At 42.5% G+C, this 20,603-nt stretch overlaps 1 protein-coding gene and 1 long non-coding RNA gene across 3 annotated transcripts in view; one reads left to right on the forward strand and one right to left on the reverse strand.

Annotated features, from left to right (window-relative positions):
• Nucleotides 1-8,640: 8,640 nt before the first annotated feature.
• On the reverse strand, nt 8,641-10,705 carry LOC137154897 (uncharacterized). The gene is made up of 2 exons (XR_010920301.1): nt 10,023-10,705; nt 8,641-9,450 (listed from the first exon to the last, which is right to left on the reverse strand). It is a non-coding gene; the product is annotated as an uncharacterized lncRNA (long non-coding RNA).
• Nucleotides 10,706-11,349: 644 nt separating this feature from the next.
• ZFP91 (ZFP91 zinc finger protein, atypical E3 ubiquitin ligase) overlaps nt 11,350-20,603 on the forward strand; it is a 29,014-nt gene continuing 19,760 nt past the window's right edge. For both annotated transcript variants that reach the window (XM_067550624.1, XM_067550625.1), the window contains exons 1-2: nt 11,350-11,988; nt 12,695-12,720. In XM_067550624.1, coding sequence (XP_067406725.1) covers nt 11,642-11,988; nt 12,695-12,720 — 373 coding nt within the window. In that variant the 5' untranslated portion in view covers nt 11,350-11,641. The remainder of the gene's footprint in view (nt 11,989-12,694; nt 12,721-20,603) is intronic.

Consider the following 20,603-nt stretch of genomic DNA (forward strand, 5'->3'; position numbering starts at 1 on the left):
ACAACCACCCAGAACCTTTTCCCCACCGTGCCCTGCTTGATCGATGAGCTGTGCACTTGCCAGAGGACAGTGAGAAAGAGGTGTATTTTACAGTAATGCATCAATGCTGTTATTACACTCACAATAATGCTTCTGTTCACTGTTTAGTGTGCTTCTACAGATGTGCCCTTGAGGGGAAACCCTCCACTCCTGCTGAGCACCTGATATGAAAATGACCACAGAGAAGCAAAGAGGAGATGTTCCAAGAACTCCTTCAGTCCTCTGAGGCATAAAAAAGAAAAAAGAAAAAGGAGTATAGAGACACACTGTGTCCAAAAATCAGAAAACAGATAGGCAGGAGAGGAGGGAAAACCAGGAGCAAGTCACTGCATGTCATGAGTGCATGATAAGAGCCATGGAGGAGCAAACGGATCTACTAAAGTTACTTATAATGCTGCAGACTAAATTCATATGTGCTCGCCCCTCCTTGCAGCCAATACAGAACTGCTTTCCATGCCCTCTCCAAACTTCACCCACACGTTCCTCCACCTGTCTCGATACCCTGTTCACTCCATCCCTTCAGACAGCTTTCAGAATGATAGCTGGACTTACACCCAGCTGTCATAGCTGTCACATTGCTTCTCACTGCTTTCTCCCCTCCATCCCAGCTTTTTGTATGTGTTGTGAATAATTGTTATTGAATAAAGACATAATCTGAGCAAAATAAGCCATCTTTATTTGTCTCTTGCACATAGTGATTGCACCTCACACTGATACACAGTGCAAGATGCATAGTAGTCATAAAATGGCACAGTGCTGTTTACAAAGCATGTTATTGGTGCTCATTGTCAAAATAGTTCCTCCAGGCCTCTCTGATTTGAATGGCCCCGTGTTGTGCTCCTTAATAGCCCTGACATCTGATTGTTCATATTCAGCCACGAAGTAATCTGCCTTTGAGCTCCTTCCAGAGTGAAACTTTTCACCCTTAGCTTCAGAAATATTATGGAGCACACAGCAGGTAGCTATAACCATGGGAATATTTTCCTCATTTAGGTCCAACCTGACATAAAGGCATCACCAGCGTTCTTTTAATTTGCCAAACGCACATTCAACAGTCATTCGGCACCTGTTCAGCCTATTATTTAAGCACTCTTTTTGCTATCCGGGTTGCCCGTATAAGGCTTCATGAGCCATGCCAGTAAGGGGTAGGCTGGATCTCCCAAGCTACAGTCATTGCAACATCCCCCATTGGAATCCTTTGGTCTGGAAAGAAAGTCCCTGCTTGCACCTTTCTGTACAAGCCAGTGTTCCTGAAGATGTGTGTGTCATGCACTTTCCCTGACCAACCCATGTTGATTTCAGTGAAATGCCCACAGTGATCCACAAGTGCTTGCAGTACCATAAAGAAGTACCCCCTTTCTATTGATGTACTCTATCGCAAGATGGTCCGGGGCCAAAATTGGGATATTCATGCCATCTATCACCCTGCCATAGTTAGGGAATCCTATCACTGTAAAGCCATCCCTTATTTCACACGTATTTCCAACACTCACAGTCCTTCGTAGCAGAATGCAATTGATGGCACTGCACACTTGCAATAACACAGCTCTAATGGCAGACTTCCTGACTCCAAAGTGATTAGCAACCAACCTGTAGCAGTCTGGAGTTGTCAGCTTCCACACGGCAAACACCACACTTCTCCACTGAGAGGACAGCTCTCATTCTGATGTCCTTGCATCACAGGGAAGGGGCGAGCTCTGCATAGAGTTCCATGAAGGTGGTTTTGCACATTCAAAATTTCTGCAGCCACTGCTTGTCATCCCAGACCTGCACAATGATGTGATCCCATCACTCAGTGCTTGTTTCATGTGCCCAAAAGTGGCAGTGCACCGTGTGCAGATGCTCTGTGAATGCAAGCAATAATCTGGTGTTGTTCATTTACATGGCAGGTCTGGCGCCTCGGATTCCAGTTACACTTGGGAACTCATGATATACTGCATGATCAGCTGAGATGAGTTAAGAACACTGACATCAACAGTGGAGAGCAGTGCAGGATCCATTCTTTCAGATAGAAATGGTGGGAGCACTGAAGACTGGGGCCATTGAAAAATGCCGCGAAACGCAATCAGAAACCCATGGAATGACGGGATGGAAATCACTGCATCCTGGGATGTTAAGCCTGCATCCATGATGCACTGCGATCTTCTCCGCCTTCCCTCAACCCCTAGCAGAACAAGGTGACGAGTTGCACACTGCGATAGCTGCCCACAGTGCACTGCTCTCACTGTCAATACTAGAGCACCAACTGTGGGCACGCTTTGGTGACACAATGATGCTGTGTGGACAGGCACAAGCATTGTAATAACAGCGCTTTTTTGATCATCACTGTAACTTGCGTTGACAAAACTTTCTAGTGTAGACAAGGTCTAAGGAAGCTTTGAACAAAGGACTGAATGACCCCCAACCCATTGGGTGTACCGGAGAGACATATTACAAGATAGCAGATTTAACATCACTGCTATTATCATGACCTGCAAACTCTGAAATCAATTATAATTGATATGATTCTTTTAAACATTTAATAACTCTCTTCTTTTTATATATATTATTAAACCTTTAGTTTTTAATTACTAAAGGATTGACTATGGTGTGATATTTGGTAAGATTCTAAAGTATATATATGGACCTGTGGGGGGTGGGAGGTGACTGATCTTTTGGGATTAGAAGAAACTTATGTATGATGAATCTGGTTTTCTGTAAACTCTCACCATAAAGACCAGCTGTCTGGTGGTAATCAGGGGCTGGCGTGCCCAGGAGACTGTGTGGCTCTCTGTGAACTAGTGTAGTGATACAGGAGCTCATTTTTAGAACTGGCTTGGTGAAATACAACGATAGAATAAACCACCAGAGTTTTGGGGTGTGTCTGCCCTGTTTCTTACAGTCTGTCCTCAATTTTGATATTCTCAGTGGTGACCCACATCAGGCAATGTCACACCCTCTCCCCTACGCTGCTACTGTCTTAGATTCTGTCCTGGGGTGGGAAGGTTTTGAGTAAGTTCCTGTTGGGGATGACTTGGTTTGTGTTAAATTATCCAGTGTTTCTAACAGTGGTTACACAATTTTATCTTTTAATTCTTTTCAAAGTGGTGACCTTGGCCAGCCAATTGTCTAAACAGAAGAACACATGCATTTCCCATCTGCGCAGATAAGCTACAACTACTGCAAAGCATTTGTGTCAAGGTCAACGCCTTTGGCACCGACAGCAGTCCAAAACACCAGACATGAAATCGGTTGCGTTGTTTTCCTACCATCATTCTGGAGACACACCCATTGGCTAAGACGCATCCGTATGTGCCAGTAAGGCCCTGTTTAAACTACAGATATTTTCTAAAACTTTCCCTATTGATTCAGCCTCACTGATGTTAGAAATGTTGGGAGTTATAGTGTAGATAAGATGTTGCTGGCATTTATAAACATCATGTTATGAAACCGTACATATATAGGTTTAATTGACATTCAAAATGGTGTTAAACATGACACACAAAGCTCTTTGGAATGTTTCTAACTCTCATACATTAGCCCTGTTAAAGTCCTAATAAATTAAAAACAAGGCAAAAAGAAGTTTAATCTGTCTTTTATGCCTCCTTGAAGTTTGCCTTCTGATACCCTCCCCCCCCCCTTCGCCCTCTGCAGCTTGTTTTCTTCAAAATAAAGACTTCATAGATCCTATGTACATGTGAATTACTGAGCTGCAATTTGAGTCTTTTTTCCTCCCCCAATCTGCTGAGAGGCAGCATTGTAACAGCTTTAACCAAGACAATGTAGCTGTGTGTTAAGTGCAAGGGGTGTTCCTAGATCTTGTCTAGGTAGGTGAAGTTGATTGACATAGCTAGTCCACTAGAATTTAGCTATTCTGGAATAACACCCCTTTGTAGACACTCTGTTTTGAAATCAGAGTGATTTTATTCTGGAATAATTACTCTGCAACCAGAACAGAGTCATTATTCTAGAAGTCACATATTTCAGTACAGAGTATTCTCATGGGGGGAGTTATTCCAGAATTGCTATAGCAGAATAATTATTTTAGAATAACTGTACTGGTCAATTTCCCTCACAAGCCTTTAGAGAAAGACATGTTATTTGTATCTGCTTGGAAAACAGCAGTGATGCCAGAGATAACTGTAACTTATGTGCTTCTCCCTTAAGATTTTCCTTGCAAGGGAGAAAAATTTTAAATTTCAAAATGTCTGACAAGAGGGATTTTATCAAAAAATGAGTACAGAAGTGAATCTTTATGGATCATGAGTCCCAAACTGAAAATGTGAACAAACTAAGGAAAAGCTTTGCAGATCATTTATAAAAATGCTGGTGACCTAACATTGCTGATGTGAATGAAGCCAGAAAACTGCCCAGGGATAGCCTGAGACAGAGTTTCTGCAAGGTCCTGAGCGTACAACCAGTTGCTTTCCTTTAGAAATGGTGGGATGGTTCCCAGAATGACTATCTTGAAGTATTTTGGCCAGTTATTGATTAGGGTCCTTGGATGTACTTTTTGATGTTCAGGGAACACAAGGAATAAAATCCCTTCCCTCTTTCATACTATGGCATGGCCTTGAGGGTTCTCATTTTCAGCAGGAACTGGATTTTATGAAGCAGCTCTTCATAATAAGATGGTGCCCCAGAGTATTCTCAAGTGAAAAAATCTGGAGGGGTTTTGTAACCTGACTGTCTAGCTTCACCAAACAATGCTCAGGACCTATGAATCCAAAATGACCAGAGGCCTTTGGGAATAAAAGGCTATTAAATCTGCTGCCAACAAACAAAGATCCTGACAGGCTACTGAAACTGTTTAGCTGGCTAAATTCTCTGAAATTCTTCAAATTCCCTTTGGTATTTGATGTCTGTGACATTTAGCCAGCGAGGGTTAAGTAGCCAGCAGGCTGGCAACCCAAAATCAACCTTTAAGAACATATTAGAAAAGTACTGAAATGGTAAACAGGACCATCCCCTGTAGATAGTTATCAAAGCCATGTTAAGTAGCCTAGAAGTTTATGTATAGAGCTGCATTGACAGAGAATCAAAAGTAGATATTAATTGTATTTGTCTGTGTTTACCTATAGCCTGTTAGAAGTTTAACAATGGGACCTAATTAGTTTGTAGTCGCTAAACTTCTGTTCCTATCTGCAATGTTTCATTACTAGATTCTATTAATTCAGAGATCAAAAAAGGTGGAATTCATTGTGTAATAATATTGTCTTAATTTCTCTTTGAAATTTGTGACTCCTGTCATGCTGGCTGGATGGAGGGGGGAAGGGGCATTTATTATATTATTTAACATCAATATGTCAAAATTATAGTAATTCATGTCAGATATGCCATGTCAGGTACTGTTAGAAAGGCTGTAATGTGCTAAGATGATAATGTTTATATTCATGTGTTATATGTGTAATGGAAGTTATGGTTATGTTTGATATATCTGTATTTCAAATTGTGCTGTGTCTGGGCCACACCCCAGACAGGATGGCTGCAGCAATGGCCTGTTTGATGGCTCATTAAGAAATTCACAGGTACAAAGGGCCCAGGGCGAGAAGCCAGGGATATACCTGATGAGTCACCAGGACTTACTTATGTGACTCTGGACACCATTTTGGTTCCTATGAAATTCCACAAGCAGCATGGCACAGACCAAAGGACATAAAAGGAAGCTGCCCGAAATCTATTTTGTCTTTCAGTTTTTTGTCTATCTTTAGTCTCTAGCCTACCTCTGGATTAACTCATCTACAACTGAACTGAAGCTGTGAAACAAAGGACTGAAACCCATCCAGGTACTAGATGTACACCAGAGGGATTATACAAGCCTGCAAACTCCACAATTCTTCTAGAAACCTGATATATATGGACTTTCAAATCATTTCTATGTATCTGATTGCTTTAATCCTTTAATGCTTCTCTTATAGTTTGTTTCTTTCTTTTTATAATAAACCTTTAGTTTTATTTACTTAAGGATTGGCTGGCAGCCTGATATTTTGGGTAAGATCTAAAGTTATATTGATCTGGTACTGTGGCTGACCCTTTGGGGTCAGGAGAAACCTTTTTGGTAAAGAGCATAGAGTTTTAAATGACTGGTCTCTTTACTGGACCTAGTGGCTGATTGGGAGCCAGAGACAGAAATGCAGTAAAGGGGGCTGTGTATATTTGTATTTTGGCTTCTTAATAACCAGTGTGGGGAATCAGAAGAACTGTTTGTGGCTGATTGGGAAGTCTGGCTTCAGTGTCACCCACCAGTTGGGAGAATCTGATCTCCTTTTACAGCCTGCCCTGACCTTGGCATTTTCAGGTGGCTATCCTAGGCACGGACAGGTCACAATTCCACATTGTAAAACTACCTGTGAACTGCATGAATGATTATTTGCCTTATGCTAATCAATGCAACTTTGGTGTATACCTACCAAATAGGGATTTAGTTCAAACCAACAATGTGCATTACCTGTTCTTCATCCAAGAAAGGCCCACTGTGATGTCTGCTGTCAGTAGGCTATTAGTGTTATTCAAATAACAAATATCACAGGATCTTTTTCAGGGGTTAAGGCAACAAGCCACATTTATTGTGGATACAGAAATTTGGTAAATAGTATCAATAATGCAAATACCAGGGAAACAGGATCAACACTGTAACAATATCAATATTGTGCTTTACTTAGTGAAATAGTATCAATAATGTAAATACCAGGAAAACAGTATCAACATTGTATCAATATCAATATTTTGCTTTACCTCTTGATTACAAATACAGAGACTCTTGTTAATAAAGTATACTTCACTGAGACCTTTCAATTGGTACTTTCATTTACACTCATACACATAGACAAGCATACACAGACAGGGAGACAGACAAACATACATGGGGTCTCACAGATGTTATAGTTACCAGCCTCTTGGTGCTCATGGTAGTCACTAGCCAGGGGACTGTAGCACGAGGGTGAGGAGCAAGGTTTGGCCCATGCCCATTGGTACTCCTGGGTGGTGTGGTGATGTAGACCCGAACCTCCAGCCTTCATCTTTCTGTCCCATTTTATAGGAAAAATATCACATGTAAGTCTATGGGTTTTTGCTCTGTCATGCTGCGTCTGCATTTGGTGTGATCCTTAATCACCCACATTGTTGCAAGCCTGATCAGATTTTGTTCTTTGAAGTGGACTGATTCCGAAGTTATCAGGGTGGACTCCTCTTCAACCAGTTGAGTAGTAAAAGTTATTATCTTCGCTCCTTTCTTCCTCTCTCAAACCTGTGAGGTTAGGCTGGTGTTTTTCTTCAGCATGTTTTGACATCCCCTACTTAGATCAATTGTTCAATAACTCTCCCTGTCTACACCACCTCAATTACTCAGCCATTCACACTCCAATCACTCAGTGCAAACTCCTAGCTAAAGAACTTACATGTATTTTAAAGAAAACATTATTTCATTTTTGATTTAAGCACATATAAAATAGGATTTTAACAAATATTCAGAAAGTGGGTAAAATCAACAGATAAAATTGTCAGTGGAGTGGTTTTACTAATAATATTAAAACAGATAGAATTATTCAAAGTAAAGACAGACTTGAATTATTACTAAATAATATGAATTGGAGCCATGTCAAACTGGAATGTAGGACTTACAGAGAATAGCTTGGACAAAAATCTGGGTTCTCTTATTCCAATGATATGCAGTAAATGAATATTTTAAAGAGACCGAAGTGAACATTTCAAAGGGTAAAACAATAAGAGTCAGTTGAGGTTTTAGCTTTTGATTAAAGGTACAGTGTATCAGGTTAAAGTGCCTCTTGGTAGGAAGTGGGGGGGGGGGGGGGCGGGAGGAGGTGTTTGTGGCTCTGTTCTTTCATATATTTCATAAAAGCAGGATTGGGCCAACATCAGCCTGCTAGAGAACTATAAAGGGACTTTGGGGCCTGATCCTTACTATCTCAGATCTGCTTAAACTTTGTCAGGGGAATTATAAGCCTTAAGGACTGAGGTCTCCAGTTTGACTCTGGATTATCCCTGCAAATTCCCATGGAAGAATTTGAACAAGCTCTGTACATGATCTGCCTATTGGACTATAACCTATTGAACTAATTCTAGAAGGACTTTTACAAATCATCAGCTCACCATCTCTACTACGAAACTGGCGTAAAACTTTACTCATATCTGTATGTATAATGATCTTTTAATCACAGTATTCTTTCCTTTTTAATAAATCTTAGATTAATTAATAAGAATTGGCTGTAAGCATGTATTTGGGTAAGATCTGAAATAGTCATTGACCTGGTGGGTCATGTGTCCACCTCTTGGGATTGGTAGAACTTTATATATGCTGCATAAGACTTTAACTAATCCTCACTATATAGACTTGGCTGTCTGAATGGGAGCCAAAGGCTGGATTGCTTAAATGGAACTGTATTTTAGCTTGTTAGTAACCAGTAAGGTATTACAGAAATTATTTTGATACTGGCTTGATTTATTCTATAATTAGAATTAACCACCAGTTTTATGGATCATCTGCCCTATTCTTTGCAGATTGCCTTGACTGAGCATTCTCAGTGTGGATCCTCCATTGACCACAGTCACAATGTCTATGTCTGTAAAAAAGGGATGCTGTACCCTACAAATTCTGCTACTGAAGTGGTGTGAACTGCATAGAAGGGGACTGCATGCCCTTGAAACCAATTGTGGAAGTAAAAGCTGGTTTATGAAAAGGAACCTTCCTCTTCTCACCCCCATGGCGGCAGGGAGGCTGAGGAGCAATACACAAACATAAGAAACCACAGGGTGGCCTCCCTCTCCTTTGCCTTTTGTAAAGTGGCCTCCAGCTGTTCCCCAAAAGGTTCTCTCCTATGTAGGGTAGGTTCTCATGCTTTTTCTGGATCTCCTAGCCAAAACCAGAGACCTGGAGCCAAGCAGATTGATGGGTGGCCATTCCAGAAGCAGCACCTCTCCCTATTGTATTGTCCGCATCAAAGGCTGCTTGGACCTGATACTGAGCCACACTCATGCCCTCGTTTTGGAGTTCCTGGTTTTGATCCTGCAAAAGGGACTTAGCCAGGGTGGAAGCCTATTTTCAAAGCTCAACTTGTCCTTTGGTCGTTTATCCGGCAATTCAAAAGACAAAGGGTTGTGGCTGCCGAATGGTACACCCTTTATCCAAATGAATCCAAGTGTCAAAGCGCAGAGTTCTGGGGCATGGCCCCAGGCATTTGATCAATATTTTCTCTAGCCATCGCTGCCTCTTGTGCAGGGACAGAGAGATGTAACCAACAGCGTCTTCAAAGAGTAAGTATTTTCTCTCATTGTCATTGAGGCAGGGGCTGTAGTGTGGCATGTCTGCCACACTTTGTTCATCAGCTTGGCCAAGACAGGGTGCAAGGGCATGGCAACCATATTGGAGGGAGGCTCATCATCCATGTACCTATCAGTGATGCTCCTTGTAGATTCCTGCAGCGGAATTAAATCAAAATGAGCCAGTTTAGCCAACTGGGTTTTTCTAATGCAAAATCACTGTCCTACTGTACCTCTGCACTAAAAAAGTACTTAACATCAGATGAATCATCTATTGCAGATGTGCCACAGCAACAGCCACCATTCCGCAGAATGTCACAAGGCTCCCAGTCAGCTGACTCTGCATGGTATGCTGATAAAGTTGGGAGAGTTGATGCTGCCTCAAAGGATGTTGATAATGATTGCACAGGAGGCATTGGCATCCAACCCGATGCTTCATGTGATAAGGGAGCTGGTTTTTGGGATGCAGATGTCAAATTTGGTCCAAAAAGTATCTGAAGCTCACTGGAGCTCAACAAAGGGTCTGAACTGAGAACAGAGGATGGTTCTCAGTGCAGCCTTCGCAATTAACTGAAGGTCCGAGAGAATACACTGCCACTGAGACTCTCTGGATTGGTCTTCCTTTCCTGAATTTACATGGAAGGAAGACTGTGGAGATTTTGACAAGAAGCTGCCTGGGATTGTCAGCAGAATAGGTTTGAACGTGGCTGACTGTCTCTTGCTCTCACCTAACATTGTTTCGGGGAAGGCAATGCCTTGTCACGGAACCCAGAGCATGGTTCCATTGAGTGCAAAAGCTGAGACGTGGAAAGTGTTGAAGTCGTGCTGAGGTCTCAACCTTAGAAAGTATTGCTAAGGAGCGCTTCCATGGAGCTGCCCTGCTGGGCCTAGCTGCAAGCCAAGTTTGTGCCAACATGTGTGGTGCTGACACACAGTTCTGGTGCTCAGCAGCAGAGGCCAGCTCAAGACTGTGCTTGGCACATTTCCCCTTTATGGCCCCATTGGCCAGTTGGCAAGAAGAGCTTCCCTCGGGGAGGTGTCTTTGAGAAGGGAAGAGGCTGTTAGAGGGATGGAAGCACTCTCTATGGAGCTGGCTGGCCTAGGGCACCATTCTCGTGCAGGTGTCATGCCCAGGGCCAGGCCGCCAGGGGTTGTGCACATCCCTCACCAAGCTATTCCCCTCGCACAGCACTGCTGCCTCCCCTGTGCATGGGAACGGGAGGAGGGGCGGCAGCAGCAGGCACCCAACCCAGCTCCACTAAGAGACCCATGCCCAGGTGCGGAGCAAGGGAAAGGCTTGATGGACTGCAACCAAGGAGGATCAGGCACCAAGTCCTGAGAACTCCCCCTGCCCACAGGGGGCGGGAAGAACAAGGGCCTTTTGTAGATGAACAACTCAGGGGGACTAGCATTTCCCAGCAAGCTTTGGGGCCACTTCCGGTTTCGTGTCGCCTGCGAGCGGACTCCCAGCCTTTGAATTCGGAGACTACAACTCCCACAATGCGCTTGGAGTCCGGGCTCAGGCGGAGCCGGCAGCGGAAGTGGGCAAACGTTCCGCAAGCCCCGCCCCCCCTGCGCCGGCCGCCATTTTGTCACCGACTTTCCCCCGCCATCCGACGGGGCTTTTTTTTTTTTCTTAAAGGAGAAGCTACAGCCAAAAAAATACCCCTCCCCCGCTCCGGCACCGCGAGCGGCGGGGACGGCGGGGGAGCCACTGAGGGGGGTGCTGGGGGCTAACGGCTCCCTCGCGGCCTCTCCCACGGACCAGGGACTCGGGGGGACCGGAGGGGCCCAGGCGGCGGCGGGGGCGGTAGGAACCACGGTAACAGCAGAGGCCAGGCGAAGCGATTGCGCCTGCGCGGCACGCGCGCCACCTAAACCCCGCGCTGGAGGGGCTTTAGGGCAGTGGGGGGGTAAAAAGGTCACCGAATTGGGCGCGGGCGGCGCGAGACGCGACTGTTAATCTGTTCGCGGGGTGGGGGGGGGGGGAGGCGCGCGCGTGCGCGCTACGTTTGGGAACGCCGACGGCGCGCGTGCGCGCTCCGGGTTAACTGCGCTCGCCGATTGGCGGGCAGACGCGCGGACTAAACCCAGTGAGGCTGTTGATTCGCCGGCTCTGGAGAGGGGCGTGGCGTGTCCCTGATCCTTGCGGTTTGATTGGTGGGCGGCGGGGAAGGGGCGCCGTGCCCCGTGCCCGGCCTGAAGCCGAAGCCGGCTTCTAATTGGCTGCGGTTGAGCGGCCGCCCCTGCGTAGGACGGGAGCGGGAGGGGAGGTGGGCGGCGCGCGACGCCGCCGGGGGAGGAGCGAGGAGGAGCAACCGCCGCGGCCCCTCCGCTCGCCGCCCCGATGCCGGGGGGGACCGAGCTGCCGGGGGGCGCCGCGGAGCAGGCGGAGACCCAAGGGCCGCCTCCCGCCACCGGCCGCCGCCGCCCCCCGGCTCCCGAGCAGGGAGAGGAGTCTGGGGGCAGCCGGGTGCTGAGGGGAGGCCGCGAGCGGGTCCGGGCCGCCGCCGCCGGCGGGGTCGTGGGGGGAGCCGCTGCCGCCGCCGCCGCCGCATCCCGCCGTAGGAAGGCTGAGTACCCCCGCCGCCGCAGGAGCAGCCCCGGCGCCCGCCCGCCCGAGGAGCCCGAGCCGCCGCCGGCAGCTGCCGCCCCGCAGGGAGCCGGAGGCAAGAAGGGGACTCCGCGCCCCGTGTGAGTACCGGCCCGGGGGAGATACCGGGGGGAGACTCGGGATCTCCTTCCCCCCGCCCCACTGATTGGCGGTGGGACTCTGGATCTCCCCCCGCCTCACACACACACACACACACTAACGTGTACACACTGATGAGGGGTGGGGGAGAGAAACTCTGGTCTTTAGTCTTATCCGAATCCACTTGTACTTCACTTCTCTGTGTTCAGATATGTACTCCTATTACAAGAGGGCCCTCTATTCAGAAGGGCGCAGCCTTTGCATTGTGCAAAAAAGGAATTGCTACTCAAAGGCATTGAATGAAAGTTATGGTAGTTTGGCAGCTACTTGAGTAGTGCTGGGGTTACGGGTCCACTGGCTTGAAAGGTGCATGAAACTCTTAAGACAGAGCAATAAGGGCATGTCTCATGTAGCCGAAAGAGTTTTCCTGTTAATATGCATTTCAGAATGTATTTTTGTCTCAACATACGAATGCCATAGATTTTACTCAGTGTGAAAGTGAAGGAAGGATCCCATGAAGAAACTGCCAGTTTTATTTGAAAATGGTTAAAAACCAGCATTTCAGGACAAGGAAACATTTCTTTTGCAGGAGCTGCCCACACAGTTTAGAAGTTGAGCTCATCTTCTTGTTTAATGGGGTTAAATGTTAGCTGCTGCCATATTACATAAACTATCTGTCACTTATATTTACTTTTATATTTCTTTCAGTTACACGCATAAAGCAGCTGGTAGAGGTAAGATCAGAATGCCTCTTTCATTCTCATTTGTTCCTTATGATTAATGTGTGGCATCAGGGAAAGGGAGACCTCCTCTTAAGGCTCTGCTGCATCTTCCATTTTAAGATAATATTTCTTGTTTGTTTGGTGTTTAATACTGCAATAGTGCCCCACGGCCCCAGTCAAGATTGCGGTCATATTGTGCTAGGCTCCATACAAAAACACAATTCAGGATTTGAAGAGCTTCCAAAGTTCATGGGAGTCTCTGTGCACATTGGATTACAGGATATGGCCCTAGTGTGACACATGAAAGGTGCAGGAAGAGGGATACGTTCAAATATATACACTTGTATGTACATATATATTTGGTCTTTATTATGAATATTGTCATCTATCGCCATCTGCCTCTCAGTAGATGGCAGTAGATTTCTTCTAGGTGCTGCAGCACAGATGACTGAGAGATTTGGAGGAGAGGATAGTGGCCTTGTGGATCAAATCAGGGAGAGTATTCAGTGTGTAAGGGGCATCATGGGAGGAGTGGAAACACTATGTGCAAAAAGCTGACAAATGGATATGCAGGCTGACAATGGTGGAGCAGAGGGATGATAGAAGCTTACTCCTGACTCAAGGGGTTTCTCTTGAAGCAGTTTACAAAATAAGGTTTAATGCAGTGTTTGGCAGGTTGAAATGGGGAGAGCCTCACAGAGCAGAAATCTCTGAGCAAACTCAGAACACAGAGACTGTATACATGCACAAACTGCTCACTTTTCTCTGCTGCAACTTTCAGTTTAATTTTGATTTGTAGGCATTTGTGCCCCCCAAAATTTGGGGCATCTCTATTCAAGTGATGTTCTACAACTTCCTATTAGCAATAGTCTGTGTTGTCTTTTGTTGAGAGACAAATAAATAGTTGAGGAGGAAGAGGAAGGATTGTTGGATGCAATGTTATAAATGAGCAATTTGAGCCTTAGACCCAAGGCGCATACTGAGACCTTACAAAGGGAGAAACCAGGGGCATCTTCAGAGTTCAGTCCAGCTGGGTGTTAAAATAGATCACTCTTCCACCTGCCAACCAGTAAACTAATTCTGTGATGATGCACAATGTGTGCTTATGAATTTATTTAACGTATACACCACTAATAAATGTTCACATTTTGCTGTGTAAAGAACATAATTAGTGATGTATGTTGAAAGAGTTTTAGTGCCTTCTAAGTCAGAGTTAAGGTTGCTGGAATGTGAAAGGGGAATGTCACTGCTGTTTATTGGATGCATGAATCATAATTAAACATTTATGTAAATTATTTTACATAGTCACTCCCAATCTACTAAATGCTTAAGTTTTTTTAATTGGTCATGCTGCTAAATTGGCATAATGCTTCCACTTTTTTTTTAGTTGCTTAACACTTTCTGAAACTTCATGTTTCAAATTGAAATTTCTTAAACTTAGTCTCTGTTTAAAGTTTAATTTTTTTTAAATTTAAGCAATGAATGCTTTAGCTGCCCTTAAATGTGAAAATGGGGAAGACAATTCTCCACATTGAAATTCTGGTCCTTTTTTCTTTATGAACCAGCCCTGAAGCCAAAATGGATAGCTTGAAATTTGGAATGGAAATAGACCTAACTGATGAGCTGTGCCTAGCCTTGTTTGATAGGAAAACTTGCTTTGAGTTTTTCGCCATTTTTAAAAAAATCCCATACCAAGTAAGAACAGTAGAAGAGCAGTACGTGCAGGAGAGCAGTAGAGCTGTACATGCTCAAAGCATGCACAAAAAGAGCTATGTTTATTGATTGTACAGCACCTAGCATAATGGGTTTCTAGTCCATGGCTGGGACCGCAGACACTGTGATGGAACAAATATTATACACTCCATGTTTGTACTGAGTGAACCTGGGAACATGGAAATGTCCAGTCAGGTATATTACTCTGTATTGTCAGGAACACGTGGGGCTGGGGAAAGTTTAAAGGTGTACAGAAATTAGCCATATTCTGGTTTACTGTAGCTTTATAGTATAGGAAGATGCCTGGCACTCTTCACCACCACACAGCTCATGGTGTGCAGGAGAGCGGCTCCCTCCTAAGATGTGATGGGCTAGAATATTTTGGTGACATCTAACCAAATGGTATCAGGTTGTGTAGCTTACATGGTATAATGTCAGTTCTTGCTAGCCAGCAGATCTTTGAATCCTGGAGAGTGAAGCATCTTTTGTCTTTTCCCATCTTTAAAAAATATATATATCCCTAGGAAATTCCATAGAATGCTAGGTTGGTAGAATATTGCTGTTGCATATTTAAAGATTCAAGTCAACATTAAATTTATACATAGAATTTAACTGGGCATCCCTATAGTGTGCATTATAGTGTGATTTATTTATCACATACCATTAAATACAATATGGTTTACAGTTTTTTATTTAGATTAGTGGTTTTAAACCTTTTTTGGCTTGTGGACCCCTAACATTTTTCAAATGGAGGTGCAGACCCCTTTGGAAATCTTAGACATAAACTACAGACCCCCTAGAGGTCCAAGGACCATAGGTTGAAAACCACTGATTTAGACAAATGTGTACAGCATCTTGTAATGACTGCTCATTTGTGTATACCCCACAAATAGTTCATGGAAATCATTTAGTTGAAAAGTGCACAGTAAACCCTATGTACACAACATTCATCTTATGTATTCCACTGAACAGGAGTGTAAATTTTCTGCAGTACAGTAAATAGGCCACCAAAATTTGTAGCTTAGTAAGCTTGTAAGCTCTTCGTACTTGGAATTGTACTTAGAGTTGCAAGCATCTGTGCTGCATCTTGCAAAGAAAATGTATAGTTTATGGGTGCAGAAAGAATTATTATTTAATATGTTTATTACAGTAATCCCTAAGGGCCAACCAAGAGAGGGGCTCCATTGTGCTAGGCAATGCACAAAGAGAGTAGTAGATGGTCCCTACCCTGGAGAGCTTACAGTCTCCATAGACAGGACAGACACAGGGTGGGAGAAGGGGTGTAACACACAAGCAGAGTGAACCATGAGATGGCAGAATTATTAAAATAAAAGCCATAAAGAATTGCGATGACCGTAAACTAGTGTTGTGTAAAAGAATAAAAAAAATTAGCGTAGTATATATCGAAGGGCTCACCAGATCATTGATTTCAGTGCATAGGCACAAAAGTCTGCCTATAGAATCTGATAGCAAGATCGTGGGAAGGTTAGGGTTGAAGAAGGTGTGCATTGTATTTGATTATTTGTATTTGTGATTGTTATCAAACTAGCTCACATGAAGGCAGTTAAAGTTACAAAGTCAGCCTTAATTATTGTTTCCTGGTTGTGTGCTTTATCATGCAACTGTAATAGTATCCTAATATATTTTATAGGTTGATGGTATTTTGAGATGGTCTTGTACAAGTACTCCTTTAGTTTTATTAACTATTTTTTCAGTATACTATTAAATCCTTTTTATATAGCTCTTACATAAAGTCTGCATGAACTTTCATAAAACTAATATCCATATAGTCATAGACAAACTGTGTACTATAGTTCATATGTAATTTCACTCAGGATTAGATATTCTCAAGAAAGATGTTAAAACTGTGACATTCTAACTAAAATGCTAAAATTGGGAACTACTGGTTTGTAGATTTAATAGTTACATTTTGAATCTTGCTTTTCTGTCATCTTTGAATTGAAAATTGACTTCATAAACTGAACTTGTCAGTCATGCAGATAGTGACCCCTTTAAAGCTACAAAGCAGCTTTCTTTCTAAACCTCATCCCACCGTTGATCTGACTTTACTCATTGATATATTTTCAGCTAAAATTTTTGGTTTCTGTCAGAAGCTGAGTGTTTTTGAAAAGTTTGCATAAAATCCTTTTATCCAGTTAGACGTTCTGAAGGGTTTTAACCTCTTATAAAAAGATATTATTTGGTCGGGGCTAACTTGGTGTGTGAATAAGGCCTTAAATGAGCAAGAAGCACTTTGCTAAGTTTTGAAAAAAGGTGTGAATATTTGAAACTTCAGGACTAAGTACTTGCAGTAGAAACATGCACAAAAGTGCAAACTTTGCTTTTAATTATGGATTTTCTGCATTTGTATGTAGCCTAAGGACTCAGTTGCTGGTTCACAAAACACATATGCTTTGCCTTCAGTTATTAGTGCTTGTAAGCTGTGCAAGAAGTTTGCTTTTCTTTGTTCCTCTGGAAAAAGAAACTAACATTCATGCAAAGTAATTCACATCGGAAAACATAATCCCAACTATACATATAAAACGATGGGGTCTAAATTAGCTGTTACCATTCAAGAAAAAGATCTTGGAGTCATTGTGGATAGTTCTCTGAAAACATCCTCTTAATATGCAGCAGCAGTCAAAAAGGCTAAAAGAATTATGGGACTCATTAGGAAAGGGATAGATAATAAGACACAAAATATCGTATTGCTTCTCTATAAATCCATGGGATGCCCACATCTTGAATACTGTGTGCAGATCTGGTTGCCCCATCTCAAAAAAGATATGTTGGAATTGGAAAGAGTACAGAAAAGGTCAACAAAAATGATTAAGGGACTGGAAAAGCTTCCATATGAGGACAGATTAATAAAACTGGGACTTGTCAGCTTGGAAAAGAGACAACTAAGGGAGGATATAGTAAAGGTCTACAAAATTATGATTGGTGTGGAGAAAGTAAATAAGGAAGTATTATTTACTCATATCACAAGAACTAGGGGGTCACCAAATGAAATTAATAGGCTTCAGGTTTAAAAAGTACAAAAGGAAGTATTTCTTCGCGTAATGCACAGTCAACCTGTGAAACTCCTTGCCAGAGGATATTGTGAAGGCCAAGACTATAACGGGGTTCAAAAAAGAACTAGATAAATTCATGGAGGCTAGGTCCATCAATGCGTATTAGCCAGGATAGGCAGAGATTGCTGTTTGCCAGAAGCTGAGAATGGGCGATGGGATGATTACCTGTTCTATTCATTCCCTTTGAAGCACCTGGCATTGGCCATTGTCAGAAGACAGGATACTGGGCTAGCTGGACCATGGTCTGACCGCGTATGGCTGTTCTTATGTTCAATCTTAAATTTGGAAAATCAGACACTAGAGTCACAAATCCCCTAAGTAAATCCCAATCACATTCAGTGTTTGTATTTTTTGCCTTATTCAGTGCAAACCACTAAAGAGAGCATTCTTAAAGTATACCAGGAAATATACAAGAAGTTTAACATGGCAGTTAACTTTTCCAGAGTATAACTTGAGTGCCCTGATCTTGCAACTTTAGTTTTGCATTGTTACTTTTTTGCATTTAATACAGGAATTACTTTTGTGTCCAGATACTTCCTAATTGTATTACTACAGTACACAGTAATACAACTTGCTACATCTGTGTTTCTGAAGTTGCAAAGAGAAGACTTACTCTGTTTGAGAAATAGAGTGGGACTACAGAAAGAAGTATTATAATGCTACAAGCAAGAGGGAAGAGTTAAAGGAGACTTATAGGATATTTTTAAAAACAGGGTTTGTCCTTTTTTGTTTATGATGTATAATGAAGGCCTGAAAGGTGTATTCTGATTTTTAACCTTAGAACCTTGTTAGAAATATCAAGTCTGGTCTCTTTGTGTTTTTCTGGAGGGTCTCAGATATATATATTATGTGCTTATGTCTTAGTTGAAGGGGTGGGTATAATGTTAGAAGGATGGGGATATAGGCCCAGAATTGAAGTGTAATGAGGCTTTTGTTTACTTACCACAGCAAGGGTGGCAAATCTTTTAACAAGTGTATCCTTTCTCCCAAGTGTTCATTACATAATGGAATTAAAGGAATGATAAAAACAAATTTTAAAACATGACTAAAAATCCCTTCCTATCTCAATTGCTCAGTTCTGTTGTGATGTTATAGTTCTCTAGTTACCATGGTCTTTCAGTGTGGATAAGACCTACATTTCTAATTGAAAAAACAAGCCAGAAAACCTTCTTGGCAAACCTTTCAAGTCTTTATACATTACAAAAAGAAGCAAAAAAGGAGCCTCAGATCATTTTATTTCCTTTGCAGGTCACCATTATGATTGAGTGTGCAATTTAACTCTGGATTTACTGATTCTTTCTTGTGTTTAACTATGCAGCCTTCACATTGCTTTACTGGGATGTCCCTGGATTTTCAATCAAAAATGAAAGAGAAAACATGTGAAGTACATGCATGGATATATAAATGTGCACATGTTGGGGGATTTGACCTGTCAGAGATGGGGCGTATGTTTTTTGTGTGGAAGATTCAGCAAGGCTGGGTAGAGAGGTTAAGAACTTATGATCATGTGTACTGATGTGCAGTCTGACTTGAAGGATTGTTACACATACACACTTAACAACAAGATGAATATGGGTGAGGAGATAGGATGGGAAGTATCCCTGTGTACCTTTGCAGAACATGGCTGTAAAAAGAGCACATTAATGAGTGTAGTCTGTATATATGTGTCCAGGTGTGAGTTACTGTGGTACTTTGCGTGTGTTTCTGGGAGCATCCATTGAGCAGCGAATGTCAGTCCATTGTTTAGGGTTGGTGAGGGTGTCAAATCCTTTAGCCATGCTACTACTCAGTTTTAGCTCCAGTGACGAGACAATCCAAGTAGATATTTCATATTGTGCATATAGGTTGAATATTCAGATGTTTATAACATCACATATTTTATAAACTTACAAATGAGGACTGGTCTTCATTAGGAGGGTAGTCATCACAAATTTGAAAATTGAAATTTAAACTATGAGTTAACCCTGAAAAAGTGTATTGGACTTAAATAACTCAAATTGCCAAACTAATTCTTCTTGAACTTCCCCAAAAATAAACTTTATGTTGCATCCAAAAAAGTAAAGTTTCAGAAGTGTTTGAAACAGTTGCAAACCAGAGGAAATAGGGGTTTACACTAGACTCGTTTTCAGCCTCATTCGTAGCTGTGCCACAGCAGAATGACGAAATCATATTTAATACAGCTCGATAGTCAGACGATTGTGCTATTTAAAAGTCTGAATGTACATCCCAGAAAGCTAGCTTATATTAATACAGTTTTGTTTTCAGCTTAGTAGCTCACCTGAAACTCTATAAAGCACAACTGAATCATTTTTTGCTTACATTTAATTGTGCATAGTTAATTTGATTGTCTACTCTGCATTCAGAATGCCACTTTCAAACACTCAGAATTTAAAAACGAATTTTTTAAAATTCAACAAAAGTCCTTGCTCCTCATTTAAGAACCAAGTTTAGTTAGTTTGGGTTCTTTGTACCTGGGAAGGTGGGAAATGAATAGGTAAATGGCATTTTTGTCATACTGTTGCAATTCAAAAAAATAAATAAATAAAATTGATTTTTGCAACAAAAAATTATCTTTGGACTCAGATGGAGCATAAAATGTTTTAGCCCTAAATGGGAGTCATAAATAAAAGTTCATGAGCACCTGAAAATGGGTCTATAATGGGAAGGCCTGCAAACTTTTATATAGCTTTCACTGGCAGTGAAATCTGCAGTCCTAGAATAAAAAATAACACTGTTGTAAAAACTAAATACAGCAAATTAAACAATTGCCATTTTAGTACTTACAGTGATAATGGTTGAAAGGGTCCCCAAACTGCTCCTGAAAAGGCACCATGCCATACTGACGGAAAGGAGCAACTTAAAACTCACTTTCTTTGTTCCCTCTTTCTCTTCCCTACCCCTTCCCTGTCTGCCTGTTTGGTTATCTCCCCCTGACTCCCATCATCCTTCTGTTTAATGGGAGGATTGGAATACTTTGTTTTTATTGATGGAATCTCAACTGTGCACTCTTAGGAGCTGGTGCATGGGGGTGACACCATCAAAATAGCCCACCTAAGTAATCAGAATGAGACTGCATATTCATTGTCCTCAGCCAGTTCTAATGGCTTG

Source organism: Emydura macquarii, unplaced genomic scaffold (genome assembly GCF_026122565.2).
Source record: "Emydura macquarii macquarii isolate MOO-44397 ecotype Brisbane River unplaced genomic scaffold, CSIRO-AGI_Emac_v2 contig_1305, whole genome shotgun sequence".
Lineage (NCBI taxonomy): Eukaryota > Metazoa > Chordata > Testudines > Chelidae > Emydura > Emydura macquarii.